The 16212-nt window shown below is 36.8% G+C and overlaps 1 protein-coding gene across 1 annotated transcript in view; it reads left to right on the forward strand.

Annotated features, from left to right (window-relative positions):
• The window catches only part of LOC121413935 (wiskott-Aldrich syndrome protein family member 3-like), a 49957-nt gene extending 40638 nt beyond the window's left edge, over positions 1 to 9319 (forward strand). The window contains exons 3-6 of the mRNA XM_041606952.1: positions 386 to 539; positions 3871 to 3988; positions 4542 to 5415; positions 6860 to 9319. Of these exons, the coding sequence (XP_041462886.1) occupies positions 386 to 539; positions 3871 to 3988; positions 4542 to 5415; positions 6860 to 7029 (1316 nt within the window). The 3' untranslated portion in view covers positions 7030 to 9319. The remainder of the gene's footprint in view (positions 1 to 385; positions 540 to 3870; positions 3989 to 4541; positions 5416 to 6859) is intronic.
• The last annotated feature ends 6893 nt before the right edge of the window (positions 9320 to 16212 follow it).

Genomic DNA, 16212 nt, shown 5'->3' on the forward strand with positions numbered 1-16212 from the left:
TGTCATTGTTATTTATTAATTTCTTTGTCTTTAGGTTTCATATATGTTCTCTTTATTGCCATATTTACATGTATATTGTTGATTTATAATCCATAACATTATTTTCCTTTTCCAACTACAGGTTATTTTTTCAAATTTGTAAATAATTATAAAAGTGCAGCATTATTTTGAAGTATATAACTACCAAGTCATGGTTATCATTGCATCTCATTTCCTTCCATTGGAATGATTATCCATCAGGCTTTCTCTGAATTTATGATCTCTCCAAAGATTATTTGGTTTTTGAGCTTTTCTGTACTTCAATTAAAATCACATTTTAAGTTAGTATCATTATTTTTTGTTCCTTTTCTTTTCTTTCCACCATATTTCCATCTCTATCCATCAGTATCCCTCCAAGACATTCATATGCGCAAAGCCTTCAAAAGTTCGCTGGCCCTGGAGACAGAGGTGGTCTCCTCCCCCACCATGCCGTCGGCGATGAGGGAGACGTACATGAGATGCGAGAAGCCGCCAAAGTTATCACTGCTCAACCAGTTCAGGTAGAGGGAGCTTTCTAATCTCATTTCAGAGTGGTTTGTTTAAAATGAGAGTGGCATCAATGGAAAATGATCCCCTTTTTTGTGCTGCCTGCAGTTGTACAGTCAGCCTGCAGTGACTGTTAACCAGCAGGATTCATCATGTTTTTTTCAGAGGGGGGGGGCACCCCCTTTTTTTGAGGGGGGGTCTGCTTTGTGCAATACACCATTTTACAACACCAGGGGCCTGTTGCATAAAACTTTTTACCTGAGAAAACTCTGGTAAAAAATGAAAACTAAGGTTAGTCTGATTTCTGCCATTGACTTTATCACAGGGCAAAAACTCCGGTAAAAACAACCTGAGTTTTCTCAGGTAAGACGTTTTATGCAACAGGCTCCAGGTGGGTGTTTCATAAAAGCTGTTTCTATTGAGAGTGACTGGTGAACCTTTCTCACACGCTAAAACAGTCACCAATGAACATTTAATGGTGAATATCATTTATCGCAAGTAAAGGATCACCAGTCGTTCATAAAGTCACTCTTAACTTTAATAGGAAGTTTACAAACAGCTTTATTAAATGTCCCCTTTACTGACTATAAGAATAGACATTTTATTCAAGCATTAACCCTTTATGGTGAGCCATATAGATGTGTGCTGATAATTTTTCTTTTAGCATGGTAAATTCTCAATCAACATCATTTCACATTAGTGGTAAGGGGGTGAAATTGAAGGCAAAAGGACAACAAACTCCATTTAGATAAATCTTGTGTAAAGAACAAAAAAAAAACTTAGCCCTTGGACTTATGATATCTGGCAGAGGTCTTGACATTTGATTTGTCGTTTTGTGATATAAAAAATCATGATCATATAGTACAGTGGTTAGCACAAATTGCTAATTAATGTTTATGAAGCCTGAAATATATCTTCTATTGATTTTTTTACTGGCTCAGTACATGGTCTTTGGCCATAGGCATGTGGTTATAAACTAACATGAAAATAAATGTATGGTGCCACTCTCACTTTATACCCACTCTGTCGCATTGGGGGAGCTCTACATTGTTGCCACTTGAATCATAGTGTTTTCCATATTTTATTGAAATAGATGTTGTGGTGGTAACATATTCTTTAGACAGTTGTCTGATGGTTGTGTAATACTGCTTGCAATAATTGCTTGATACTGTCAGATTTCTTAAGGTTATTTTGGTGATGGGCAGTCAGTTGGCATGCTTTATTAAAACACTTGTTTACGTACATGTTACATGCTGGTAACTCCTTGGTATTAACAATGATGCATGTAACGCTACTAAAATACTTTTATTAGCAATAGCTGATAGTTAATTTGTCATAGAAATGGTGGATTTGTAATTGCTTTGTGAAAAGAAATCCTATTTGGGTGAATAACAGGACATCTTAAAGAAGGGAAAAGGGAAAGTTAATCCATATTCGCATTCCTCAATCTGGACAAGTGGTCTGTAAATACCATCCAATCGAATCACGTTCGGTCAAGTGAAATGTAAATATGAAGGGGAGAGATAGTGATTGAATATTTGGCTCCTACTACCAGTCTACATAAACTTTTCACTGTAAAAGAGGGTTTGGTGTAGAAAAGAGGATACAAAATCGTTTGCAAGCTTTCTTGTGTCCTTCTGTTGATTGCGAAAAAAAGGCCGCAGTTGAACTGCCAAACAAATGAAGGAACTGCCAAACAAACGAAAGAAATTTTTACGAGAGTTTGGTCACAGATTTGAGCTTGTTTTTATAGAACTGGGAGAAAATGAAAAATTGAAAATATCTTTCAATGTTGCATGTACAATTTAATATCAATTGAACAGATTTTTTTTCATGACTTTGTATAGTTTCTGTTCATTATTTTTGTTTCATTTTCCACTTTGGGCTAACAGCAGTTTTGATATTAGAATATTTTTGTGTGCAACATAAGGCCAGTTCTCTACCACTGCCACAAAATCATAATTTTCTTACGCTACATGTACACTTCATGTCGTTGCCAAGTAGTCCTTTGATTAATAACAATCTTTTCTGGGTTTTGTTTCATTTTGTCATATGAGTAGGTGAAAAAATCATTACAAATTCTTTTCATGTCTGGTTAAGTTGGGTATATTATAAGTGTGGCATGAATAATTTGACATTTGCAAAAGAGTTGACCTCATTGAATAGCACATGCTTTCCACCAAAGTTGCATGCATGATACAGGTTTCTTGAACTTGTACAGGTACTTCAGGGACACATTTTTCTAATAAAAAATTTCCTCAGTCACTCATTTCACATCAGCATCATTGTTGTCAGCCATTAATGGATTCATAGTTTATTTGATTGATTTTTGATACATGACTGAGATAAATCTTGAAAGAAAGGTATATCCCCAAATAATGAATCTAAAACAAACACATGCTTTACAATCCCACTGCTGCCACCGATAATATGGAATAGTTTTCCTGGATGAGGACCCTACACCATACCAGTGTTCTCAGCAGCCAGACACTATGCTGCTTACACCAGAGACACGCCCTCCAGCCCTGGCCACCCTCTATCACCAAAGTGATCCAATCCCCGCTCTAGAAATGCTAAATGTGTTCAGGTAATCCTTGTCTTGGGATTGGAGGATTAAGCAAGTTTGAATCGATACTTGTTTAAGAGAATTAAACTTGCACTTCAATTGATGACAACACTCTCGGTTGCACAACATTTGAAATTAGTTTTATCCATTTGTGCATAATATGCATGTGTGAATGATAAGGTCAATTCAATAAACAAAAGTTAATTGACCTATGAATATTCTTGAATTTGTCCAAAAAGCACTGCTTTATGCAAAATTTCAACTTTTGAGACATGAGCATACTGATAAATGTTATTTCCTGAGAGTTTTACACAATACATCGACTTATCTCTTTGCCTGAACCTAATTCTCAGTCAAAGGCCTTTCAGTTTCAAAGGATAGATCACTAATAAATATACATGTAAGCCTTCGATACCCAAATACATTTACACAGCCAGCCTGGGACAGCTTGTTTTCCACCTACTCTAATTTTTAAAGACATGGGTGAACGAGAGAGAGAGCTTGGTGCTATTCAAATAATAAGCAAAAGTGGTATGTTTTGATACAACCTTGGAATACTACATATTTATAAATGGTGGTCTTGCATGAACTATGTATTGATACTCAGTGGGCCAGTAGTGCAGTTACTTGTATCCATAACCAGCAAAGTAGTTTATACAGGAATGCTGAGTCTGAATATCGTATCTAAAAAGATGATCACATCTAGATTGACGTCATGTAAATTTCCTCTACGCTTGATACTCTACATGTTTGTTTTTCGTTCTCTTCATCGATTGCAGGGAGGATGGAAAAGACGGTCTAAAATTCTACACAGATCCCAAGTTCTTCTTCGAGAGATGGTGCAACGAACAACGGAAAGACATCGAGAATAACATTAGGAAAAAGAGGAGGAGAAGAGTATGTTTTTTGTTCCTTTGTGGATATTTCTTTGATAAATTGCCATCTTGGTCTATTTTGACCTAATCTAATTCCCATTCCTTCTAATCAGACATGGTCCATTCTCCTTTCATTTATATCCAATTTGTGTAATGCTTTGTGCTAGTTCGTCAAGTCCGTATTACATTATTCCCATTTTGGTGATTACACCCTTGGTCAAACACATACACATGCTTGTGACATATTAAAGCAAAAGCAACTCCCCATTCTGCTCCCTATCCACCTCCCGTAATTATTCATCTAAAGAACTATCCAAGTTCGGTATTTGTTGAAATAGTATAATTGGATGGGTGGAATAAAAGATCTGCTAAAATGAAATTGTTCTCTTGAGTCATGTTTATAGAACAATGACATGTCAGCCTTGGAAAGGTGGGAATGTCAACTGCCATATTACTTTTGTATTGATTTTGAATTTGAGTTATACTGTAGATGAGGTTTAGCTTGCATCTTACAGGTATTTAAATGAAAATGAGATCAGTCGACAAAATATATTTCTATTTTCTTTTTTGAACAGCAAAAGAAGCCAGCAACAGACAAGGGTTCAGTGCCAAAGGTCCCTGTCAATACGAGGAAGAATCGTTATCAGATGTACGCAGACGGGGCAGAGTTTGCTAAGCAACAGAGACCGCAGCAGAGTATAACAAACACCCATATATCATCGAACCAGGTCAACCAAGATCCAGCCAAACACAGGATATCGCACTCCGACTCCATTATCTCCAGTACGCCATCCGATGACTCGGGCATCAACGGTCAGTCGATGCGAAGGAAACCGACACAGGGTCCACCGCCTCCTCCGGTATCGCAGGGTGGGGAGCCTCCCATGAATGGGGATGTGGTGTTGAGGCCGGTTAGACCGGCGCCAGCGCGCCCGCCCAGCCAGCAACAGCAACCGCAACCACCACCCATGAACAACCACGCCCCGATGATGCCACCACCCCCGCCACCCGATGTGCCTCAACAGCAGAGCTACCTCAGCTCTGGGACGTCCGGTTACTCGAGCGCGAGCGACCTCCCACCTCCGCCACCGCCGCCGCAGCAACCCGTCATGATGAATAACCACGCCCCGGCCCAGGCGCCGCAGCCAGTATTGTCGCAGCCACTTCCAAACAACATTCCCCCGCCACCTCCCCCTCCCCCCGTGGGCGGCCCTGCCCCGCCTCCTCCACCGCCCATTGGTGGGATCCAGGTTCAGAAGCCACCTGCCACCAACAACAATGTCCCTGCCGCACCCCCACCACCCCCTGATCAGTTCAGGCTACCATCCACTCAACCAGATCCGGCTGCTAATCCCAACAATACTAGTCCTGTTGTCAACTCGCCCAACAAGCCGCCACCAGTACAAGCCAGTGATCCAAGAAGTGATCTATTAGCAGCAATCAAAGAAGGTTTGTATGGCTTCTTTGGCTCTGTGAGATGTATCTGCTTTCCTAAAATGGAAGTTCTCCCTTCATTAAAGCAGAAAATTGAGAGAAACATATGAATGAAGAGAGTTCAGCATTTTAAGTAATGAATTTCGTGACACGTGTACTTGCAGCTCCCGAATATGTCGTCTAATTCTGATTTTAAAAAATCCTGAAAGTAATCTTTTCCAACCCCCCCCCCCCCAAAATTTAAAGATTTTACCTGTGCATTCAATATATAATCCCAAATGCTGTTTTTTACACATTGAAAAATTACTATTAATTGAATTCTAATTTCATGATTTATTGCATGTGAGGGAGCTGCATGCATGTACATGTAACATCACAAAATTAAAACCTAACCGTATCTATCTCTTATTCTTTTATGGATTTATACCAATTCTTCATTACAAGTCTGTCATTTTTCTGCTTGTATTAAAATCAAATTTTTTCCGCTTGTATTAAAATCAATTTTTTTCCGCTTTTGAGAGAGAGAGAAAAAAAATCCCAGCATCACTGAGCACTGTAGAGATTTCTTTAAGAAATGAATGAAATTTGACTTTTCTTTTCCATTGTGTTGTGTGATCTGGCCAGTCGAGTAATATGTTACATACCAAAATTCAACTTGGAATTGAATTTGTAATTTTAAAGATAAATACCAGTTGTGGTGACAATCTGAAAATGAGTTCGAACAGAATCCAATGAAATTACCAACAAAGTGGTTGTATGTTAAATATGTGGCAAATAGCGCAGGAAGAAAAAGGTAATTGCAGAGAAATGAGAAAAGTAAGCACAGAATCCCGTCAAATGTGGAAGGCTGTGGCCCAGTGGATTAGTCTCCGGACTTTGAAATAGAGTTTTGTGGGTTCAAATCCCAATCATGGCGTAGTTTCCTTCAGCAAGAAATTTATCCACATTGTGCTTCACTCAATCCAGGTGAGGTGAATGGTACCTGGCAGGAATTTATTCCTTGAAATGCACTGAGCGCTTAAAGGCTGCTTGAGCTACAGCTTGGACAATAATATCCAAGTCCTTTGGAAGCGCATAGAGACGTTATTCATAGTAGTGTGTTATGCGCTATACAAGAACTGACTATTAAATTTTGGGTAATTTTCGAGGCAATATTAATACACTGTTCCACATATGCTTTTCTGCATTAGTATCATCAGAATTATAGATTTTTAGCTAAGATTTCATGATTTTACAAAGATAAGTTGACATTAATGTACAAGATCTAGAAGTATGATGATATTTTGACAATTAACAGTGATTTAAAAGACTTTCTCATGAAGTAATTTGCTGCACTACTGTCTTTCACCTTGAAGTTGCTCTTGATTCTATGTCCAAAAACCCCTGAAATGAGCGAGTACAAAAAATGTCAACAAAACAATGATTTCATCGTGGAATTTTTATTTTGGTTTCCTTTCAGGAATGAAACTTAGGAAAGTAGAGGTACAAGAAGAGAAGCAGAGACACAGCGAACCCGCACCAAACAGCGTAGAAGCCATCCTACGACGTCGTATAGCAGTCGAACTCAGCTCCGACGAGGACAGTCAAGTATCTAGCGATTATGAGGCAGAGTGGTCAGACGACGATTGAGCTAGCATTTTTTGTAAAGCCAGAGACGTATCTTTTCTAGGGCATTCGCAATCGTAGGGTTTTGATGATCAATATTGCTGTTTAGCCTGAAACATCACCAGGGCCGGTTACGTGAAGCTTATCAATTGATCGTTGGGCTGATCTCTACGATTAATTGCATTGATTATTGTGTATGAATCAGTCATAGATATCAGCCCTGTCATCTATCGCTATGCTTTGTGTTACGGGGCTCAGGGCTCTCTAACACAAAACTTTGCAATTGATCATCAAAATATATTTGTATGATTGATTGCATTAAATACAGTTTACAATCAATAAGATAAAAAAAACAATTGCAAGATCAGTCACTGAACATTTTGATTTAGCACCCAGGTGTTGTTTCACAAAGATTTAAGTACGACTTACATGTACGTCGCACTTGTATGCTGACTTGTACATGATATTCAACACGCAGTCTTATTGATCGATACACAGTAGTGCGCATCCTCTTGGCATGATCTGACCAATGCTGTCTTGCCTTTTATACCGCTCACAACTACACATTTAAGTGTGGCTCTAAGTCATATTTAAATCTTTGTGAACACCCCCCAGGTATATATATATAGATGTGAGGAAACATTCTTTTTATCACAGTCCAAGAAGGTATCCTCTATCCTTGAAAGCTTTCGCCTGCAGTGCTGTGATCTTCATCACACTTTCGTTGTAGCTTAGGAGTAGGTCTGATGGAGCTTGCAGCGTCGCAGGAAAAATCTTGCCAAAACTGGTGAATTTTTCCTGCTTTGCATTGAAAAGACATTTTCATGTCTTATCACACCAACTGGATGAACCTCCTCGGTGATCAATAGGTTCAGACTAAACAGCTTATTGTGACTGGGTGTGGAGCTAAGAAAACTTGCTCTTGATACATGTAAACAAAATGTGATTTTCTTTGAGAAACACTTTAGATTACATATCGTACAAGAAGATGTTTCGTCAACGAAACGATCGTAGAACTGATTGTGAGAGATTGATGAAAGCTCCCATTATTAAACCGTGTTTAGGAAATCATTTGAGACAGCTTGGAATATAATTCCTAGACTTGGCAATGTTGATGGTCGATATTGCATGATCTAAAAATTGATTTGTTGATTAATTTTAAGACCGATGAAACATTCAACGAGCATGCCTAGCACTGTTGGAGGTTTGACAAGTACATTATTTAAGCATGTATCTTGCTGCTGATGATAATTTTTGTTGTTGAGTTTGTGTTAGCTCCTGGAAAAGCCAAGCTGCTAGTATTGCGAAGCTTCCGTAATCTTGCATCATCGCAGTTTCATGGCTATGATGGAAAGCGGTGAAGTCTCTGGTTTTACAAATCGCTTAAGTTTTTCTATTTGATATAACTGCATTATCAAGTTAGTAGTATGATGTTGTTATAAAGTTACAGTATCATATTGCAACCAGTTTATTATATTGCATTTAGATTGAAATCTATTGCAAACAATGCTCAAATTTGCCCTCATGGCGTAATAATTTCCTCCATTGTTTTGGGGGCTTTTTTTCAAGGGGGGTAGGAAGCTTTATAACAGATTATTCAAATCAAAGTCAGAAAGTGTATGATTTCTATTTTTATTATATTGTAAGCCACTTTTTTTACAAAATGCATGAAACTTGATTTTTCATTACTGTAGATTTGAACCTTCGCCTCTTCAAAAACCCATCTTCTATTCTTGATATCACTTCATTTGGCCAAACACAAATGATTTTCAATAAAAGATGCATACATCCTTGTTTGTCGATTTCAAGGCAATGCGAAAATAGAAGTAACTGCAATAACTTATTTCACCACTATAGATAGTAATCAACACATTCATATAATCAAATACTCTATTAAAGCATCTTCACTTTCATAATAGGTATTCCTTTCAATCATACATACAAAAAAGATCATTAGAATCACTTCCTTTTTTTGTGTGTGTATAGTAATCTTATATAGTATTTTGAAAATGAAAAAGATTGTGGCCATACAAGAGTCAGGATCCTTCTGATTATATTACAGCTTTATATTCTTTCAACACTTTAGGCGAAAGTGTTGTTCTTAGCAGATGACTTTTTTTTTGCTGGCTTTAAATTACTGATCGATATATATATATTTCTATTTAATGATAGTCCTGCAAGGCATTTTACATTTGGCTCGGCCAAATGTAATGATTTATGACGTGTAATTATGCTATGTAAATTATGTGAGATAGCAGATGTGTAATTTTGAGTATGAACTGTATTGTACATAGGAACATATATTTACATTTTTGGTGAAAAAACTTTCAAAAGTGTCAAATTTTTTGTACATTAGGAATTTTCTATCACTGTCTCGTCCCAGAGTAAGGCTAATATGTGACACATCCTTAAGAATCATTGTCGACTTTGAAGTTCAGTTATCGCCCAGGCTTTGACAATGACAAACAAGGCACGTTCTTAATTGAAAGTGCCAGTACCCTTGACAGACCCAATCTCAATTAAGCGCACAGGGTAACAATGTTTTCAACATTTGCAGTGCAACAGAACGCATACCCCGAAGAAAAGTCCCAACCATCCAATTTCAGGAAAATTCATTGCATTGATATCAGCACAAAGTAATTAACAGAACTGCGGAATAGAGGAGGCGTAATAGATTTGGTAGAGCGGGGGTTTTGGTATAGGGTGACCCGGGTATGATCCTATGTGATGCACCAGGGCCATTGGTAAGGCGTTAGTCCACATTACCAGGTCCCTCGGAAAGGACCACAAGCATTCGGTCCACTGGTTGCTTGCTTAAAAGCATTATGCTTTCTTAGCAATTTGGTAAAAAATCACAATCATTGCATGGTTCTTGTTGCAGGCTTCCCTTTAGATACTTCTCCGTTGAACAAGTTCGGTCAGACAATGTTTGACAACTGCAAAATCATGTTCGCTTGCCATGGATGATATCAAGAAAGATGAACATGGTCTGTTGATGTATAAATATATGTCTGTTGATTAGCCACAATGGAAAAGTCAAACAGACATGCAAGTTTGTTTCTGGGATGTTTCTTGATAGATGACAACATGCAGGAGGGCCCTCATATGTTTTCGAGGGTAACGTCGAGAAGTATGCGTGATGCTATTAAAGGGGAAGTTCAACCTGAATAAAACTTTTGTTGTAAAAATAGCAGATAAAATAGTAAAAAATATTGTTGAAGGTTTGAGGAAAATCCGTTAAAGAGTAAGAAAGTTATTAGAGTTCAAAGTTTTGGATTTGTGACGTCATAAACGAGCAGCTGCCCCACTTGTTATGTAATATAAAATGCATGAATTTCAAATTTTGTATGGTTCCTGATGACTTAATTTTGGTTTCTATTCATGATCGGGTGTGAAATGATTAGTCTATTGATATACAAAAGGTACAGTGAACCATTTTCAATTTTCTGAGAAAATGACATTTCATTGATTTTTTTACCATTCACTATGTACGAATGCTGCTCGCATATGACGTCACAAATCAAATCATCGAAATTCTAATAACTTTTTAATTATTTGATGAATTTTTCTCAAACCTTCGGCAATATTTTTCATTATTTTTTCTGCTATTTTACAATAAACTCTTTGTCAGGGTGAACTTCCCCTTAAACGCATACCAACGAACTGGCTAAACAACGGCTCACAGAACATGCTTCTGATGTCTAAAACCCATCGGCAAAGTCATTATATGATGCACTGCTAGTTTTCACGAATCTGCACAATATATCAAAAGTCATCCATAACCAGAAGTATATGCTCATTTAGTTCAAATTGTCTAAAGGAATCTGGGATATCCAATTTTTGGAACCCACTGGTTCGATTTGTCGAATGTCGATTTGAGCTTTCTCATTTAAAAGGTATCGATCCCACTTTTCCTTGCTTCCTGGGTATATTTCAGAGGCGATATTTTGTTATCTTTGACCCATACTAGTGAGTCACTATCCTGACAGATATTGACTACTAAAACTGCATACGTTGAGTGATATATAGCACATACTTAAAATATGTTATATAGTCTACAATATCAATTCTTATATGTGCATGCCGATTTTAATCCTTACAACGATAATATTTTGAGAGGAATTTTCACTTTCTGTCTTCGGAGTATAGGGCCCCGTCTTACAAAGAGTACGGTTGAGCTGATCATCTTAAACACTATATGGAAATCCAACAACGTTATAATTTTTTTTCTCCAGGAAATTTACATGATGTTTTTTGTAAACAAAGAGAAGCACATTGAGTTTTTCAAGGAAACAATGAAATATGATTATACATCATGTTTAGAAAATATTTTGAACAAACATTCATTGATGTTGACGTTGCTGGCTTTCCATAGTTCTGGTTGGTTGGTTCAATTGTAACTCTTTGTCAGCCCATGTCGAATCTGAAATTAAAATACATGTGATCACCCCAAGATGAACTTGTCCCATTCATAACAGGCAATGTAATCAATGTAGTTATTTTTTACTACATGTAGTATTGTACATACAATGAATATATTACTAATGTTATGAAGAGACAGAAAATAACTGCTGTATCTACAGATTAATTATGTAAATTTTGTTACTTTTATTTTCCAATGCAATTGGGAAGGGGTGTCATTATATTATGCTCTATGTGCTCAAAGAAAGGCCAAGTGATTTCATTAATTAATTTGAATGTCTATTTCCATTGGAGCTACATGTATTGTTGATTTTGGGTTGGCAGCACAAAGTCAGGGTGCCATAAGAAAATGCGATTAGAATTTGATTGGTGTCATTGTTACTCGTTAATCTTTTTCAGGATTTTTTTTTTTTTGGGGGGGGGGTTACAGGTGACTTTTATATAAGGATCAAGAGGCAAGAATTTGCGTATCAAAAAAATCTTTGGAGGAATTTTCATAAAATTTTGTTACAGGGCCCAGGAAACAATACAGGTATCCTAGACATATTGATAAAGCTGCAGCAAATTCTTTTTTTTTAGATACCCTGTAATTGCATATTTTTTTGTTATTTTGAGAATAATATACTTTATGAACAAGAATGGCTTTGAAGCAACTTCCAGAACATCAGTTCTGTCCAATTGGTAAATCATTTGCATGTATAACTTTTTGAAAGTATGTATTTATCCACGTATGGATATTAATAAAGAAATAGTCCTGACTTGAGATCTACATGAGGAAAAGAAACTTTGATAATTTATACCAATATGGATCATGGTGTCGTGTCCTTTTTTGAGGGTATTTGGGGCAGTGATATGATAATGAAAAAGATAATACAATAATGTCATATTTACCCAGGCTAGCTGCTTCTTCCAGCGGGCTCTGCATAACATAGTGTTATCATACTGATACTTGACAATTTAGTTTCGCAAACCAAAGTCTGTTTGCATCCCGTATTGTTTTCATATGAAGTGTTCATTTTTGTTACCAATTATTTTGTTTTGAGCAATACATTGAATAATATTTTGAAATATTTACTTTTGTTTAGATTGCACTCTCAATTTTATAATCATTTTCAATGTCCTATTGGACAATATTTTTTTCTACCATGTAGGATTTTCATTCATTTATGTTTTCTATATTTTGATTTCTTTTGATTGGAGTCATTCATTTTGTTTTCTAATGTATTATACATGGTGGAAGGCTTAATCTAACTTTCTTTATGAGCAAAGAATGCGGAAGATTTTCAATGCTACAGCCACAATTATATTATTATTAAGTTATTGGCCCGTATTCTGATTTTATTTGTGGCCTTATTATGGAAGGCACATTGTGAAAATAATCTCTAGCAGTAGAGGTTCAATTCACCAGTACATTCGATGCCCAGTTCATTTTTGAAATATTTGTTTTCGAAATTATTCAGATAAGAAACATACAATGACAACAAAATTTTGAAATTTTTGGCTTCCCATTATCTTAGCGCTCCATGGTCTTTAATAGTTAAATTGGACTTTAGAATATGGACCATTGTCTTTATGATTGCTCCTATTGTTGTGATGTTGCTTGCGTATTGCGCGCAAAAGCTAGAACAGCTGTGGTAGGCAATTCCACGCGCACACACAGCACAAGGGTGTTCCTTACTCGTACGCATTTTGCTTTGTAAAAGCAGCAATTTTCACCAACTTGCAAACTTGATTCATGGTAACACAGTAATATAACCTTTAAAGTTCAAATTTGCTACATGTAATTAGGTTGTAGTTGTGTATTCATAGAGCAGGAACACACAACAATATACACATGATAATAATAATTATGATAAAATAATAATTATCATCAAAATTATAATTAATAATAATAATAGCTATTTTTTATAAAGTGCTTTTCCCATAGTGGCCCAAAGTGCTTTAAAGCATATTATAACCCCTGTCATTGGATCCTTGCATGCCCGCTTACAATGTATGCACCTTCTCCACTCCCTGGGGAGCATTCCAACAAGAGTTTCAAGACTCAATTGCTATGCATCCTACATAAAAAATATGTGACTAAAGCATTACATGTACATGGCATAAACTCTGGATTTAAAATGCATTTTTGTTTTCCCTTATCAATAATCAAACCTCATTATCAGTCACAACCACAGAAGAACACAAGACCATATCAACTTAAAAATAATCCCCCCCCCCTCCCTTGCAGAATGGTAGAATTGGAGTTAATTCCTCCATTGAAATATCGATGAAATGCTTACTGCGCTTAATGAAAAACACCACTATTAATAACTGATGAATGATTGCACTCATGCACATCGATCCAGACACCTTTTATAAAGATATAAAGGTGACCTTCATGAGATGTCCCTTCCATAAGTTGAATGTTCGCCCAAGTCGAAGTAAATTTTTAGACTTGATTATACAAAAAAAAGGTTCTATACCTCTTCTCTGTTGAACAGATACCTGTGACCCTGGTAGATTTCATGAAGACAAACTTATCTGTACTTCACAAAATGATTCTGGCCTAATGATATTAACGAATTAAAATTTGCTGCAATTTTATGTATTGTATTCTGCAACACTGTTAATGTGTGTTCAAGTCAATGTCTACAACTTGGCTGTCTTGGTCTATATATATATATATCTCTCTCTTCTCTACATGCTCCTATAATGGTTTCTGTGATTATCATGATGGTTTGAATTTTTGAATTTCTTTGCTCGCTCATTTGTACTATTACTACTATCATGCTATTGTAATAAAAGAAAGACTAACATTGGGAAATATATATATCATGCTTTTTCAGCTGTTTCATTTTTTCCCATCTGCGTGGATGGGCTGGAAATATGGTGGAAGGGAAGAGGATGAATGGTTATTCATGTGTACACCTTGATTTTTTTAAGGGAGAATGAAAGCTTGTGTGAAAACAGAACAATCAAAGAAAAAAATCAACAAAGATTGGAAAATATTAAGATAGTTTTGTGCATTTGAATGTTGAGAATGCTCATCTTATGCTAAGAAATTCTTACCATTGTCAATGCGACCAAGAGGATGTGTGATGTCACATGTGAGCAACTCTCCCCTTTGAACTCTTCAAGAAAATGCCTCCAAACATTTCTTTCTGCTGCAAGTTCTAACTCTTCACCTCGGATATATTGTGTGGAACCAGTATTTGGCGATTCCATACATGTCGTATGGGACATTTTGACAACAATTTAAAGTTTTTTAGCTGAATACTTAGCAATAAAACTTTCTTTTTTCTGTCGATGATTAAGTTCAAGCAGGCAGTAATGTGAAAAACTAATAACCAAAAAAGTGCTTGAGTACGGGTGAATTAAAGGTGAAAATGCTGCGTGTCGTACGGGACTCAGAAATGTCCCATACGACATGCAGCACTTTCACCCCTAACTCATCAACGGAAAACATTCTTATTGGATGTCTTTTTTTTTTACGTGACTACCCAGTAGTCCTTTAATATTACCACAATATAAATTGGAGTCAATAGACATGAAATAATTCAAGCACAATACATGTATGTTCAAGAGTAATAGAAAAGTCAATGTGTGACACGACACATCGTCGTCGCATGAGGATCTCCAGGGCATTTGTGATATTCAAATATTCTTTTTGATCTTTGAAGGTTGGCACAGTTTAACATAACATAGATCAGGTATACGAAAAAGGACTATTGGATAGTAGAGCATGAGAAGGGAGTCTTCATTTGGGACATAGGGAGGGTTCAAGAACATAGATAATGTATTATTAAATGGCCTTCATGACAAAGCACAACCACAAGGTCTTTGTCAAAAATTTGTGAATGAAAACATCAGTTTCGTCCTTGACTCTGGACTAACATATATGCAATTTTTTACAATAATAATATAGGGTATTTATATTGCACACATTTCCACCTTGTTACAAGGTGCTCAAGGCGCTCCTATATTACCTGGCTAAGCTAGGCGTTCTTGGCGCACAGCTTTTTAAGGAATTACTTCCTACCGGTACCCATTTGCCTCACCTGGGTTGAGTGCAGCACACTGTGGATCAGTTTCTTGCTGAAGGAAATTACGCCATGGTTGGGATTCGAACCCACGACCCTCTGTTTTAAAGTCCGAAGACTAATCCACTGGGCCACAACGCTCCACTTTGTCAGCTGCGAAACTTAGGACCTGCTGTTCCAGTTAACCAATTTTGGACAAAGACCTCCCAGCTGTCCATTGTCATTTGACGGACATTTTCAATACATTTACTGTGTTCTTGATCACTCTGTACGTCACATAGTGAAAACTCTTTAGAGATAACAATTGAAATGTGAGAAAGAGAAAGATAAGAGAGAGAAGTATGGGCCTATTGGTGCAAAGTGCAGATGACTTCGATGACTTTACAGACGGAGGCGGTGATTGGAAGCTTGGTGTAGATGAGTTGAGAAGTTCTGGAAGTGATGAGTAGATGCATTGGTGTTCCGATGAGGAAAGTGCCCCCCCCCAAAAAAAAAAAATAATGATAATAATAATAATGAAAATTAAATAAACAAAAATAAACTGGAGAGAACATTGATGAAAAGTTCAAAACTCTCATTTCAATCTCTACTATACCATCCATTGCTTTCACAAAGCCCACAGATGAGGGTAATAATAATAATATAGGTTTATTTACCCAGGGAAGCCACTTCAGTTCTGAAAACTGTTCTCCAAGCGGGTCACAAAACATTTCCTGTCACACTAACAGTTTCTACAAAAGAAGAATTGTCTTTATTCCGTGGT

Source organism: Lytechinus variegatus, chromosome 4 (assembly GCF_018143015.1).
Source record: "Lytechinus variegatus isolate NC3 chromosome 4, Lvar_3.0, whole genome shotgun sequence".
NCBI lineage: Eukaryota > Metazoa > Echinodermata > Echinoidea > Temnopleuroida > Toxopneustidae > Lytechinus > Lytechinus variegatus.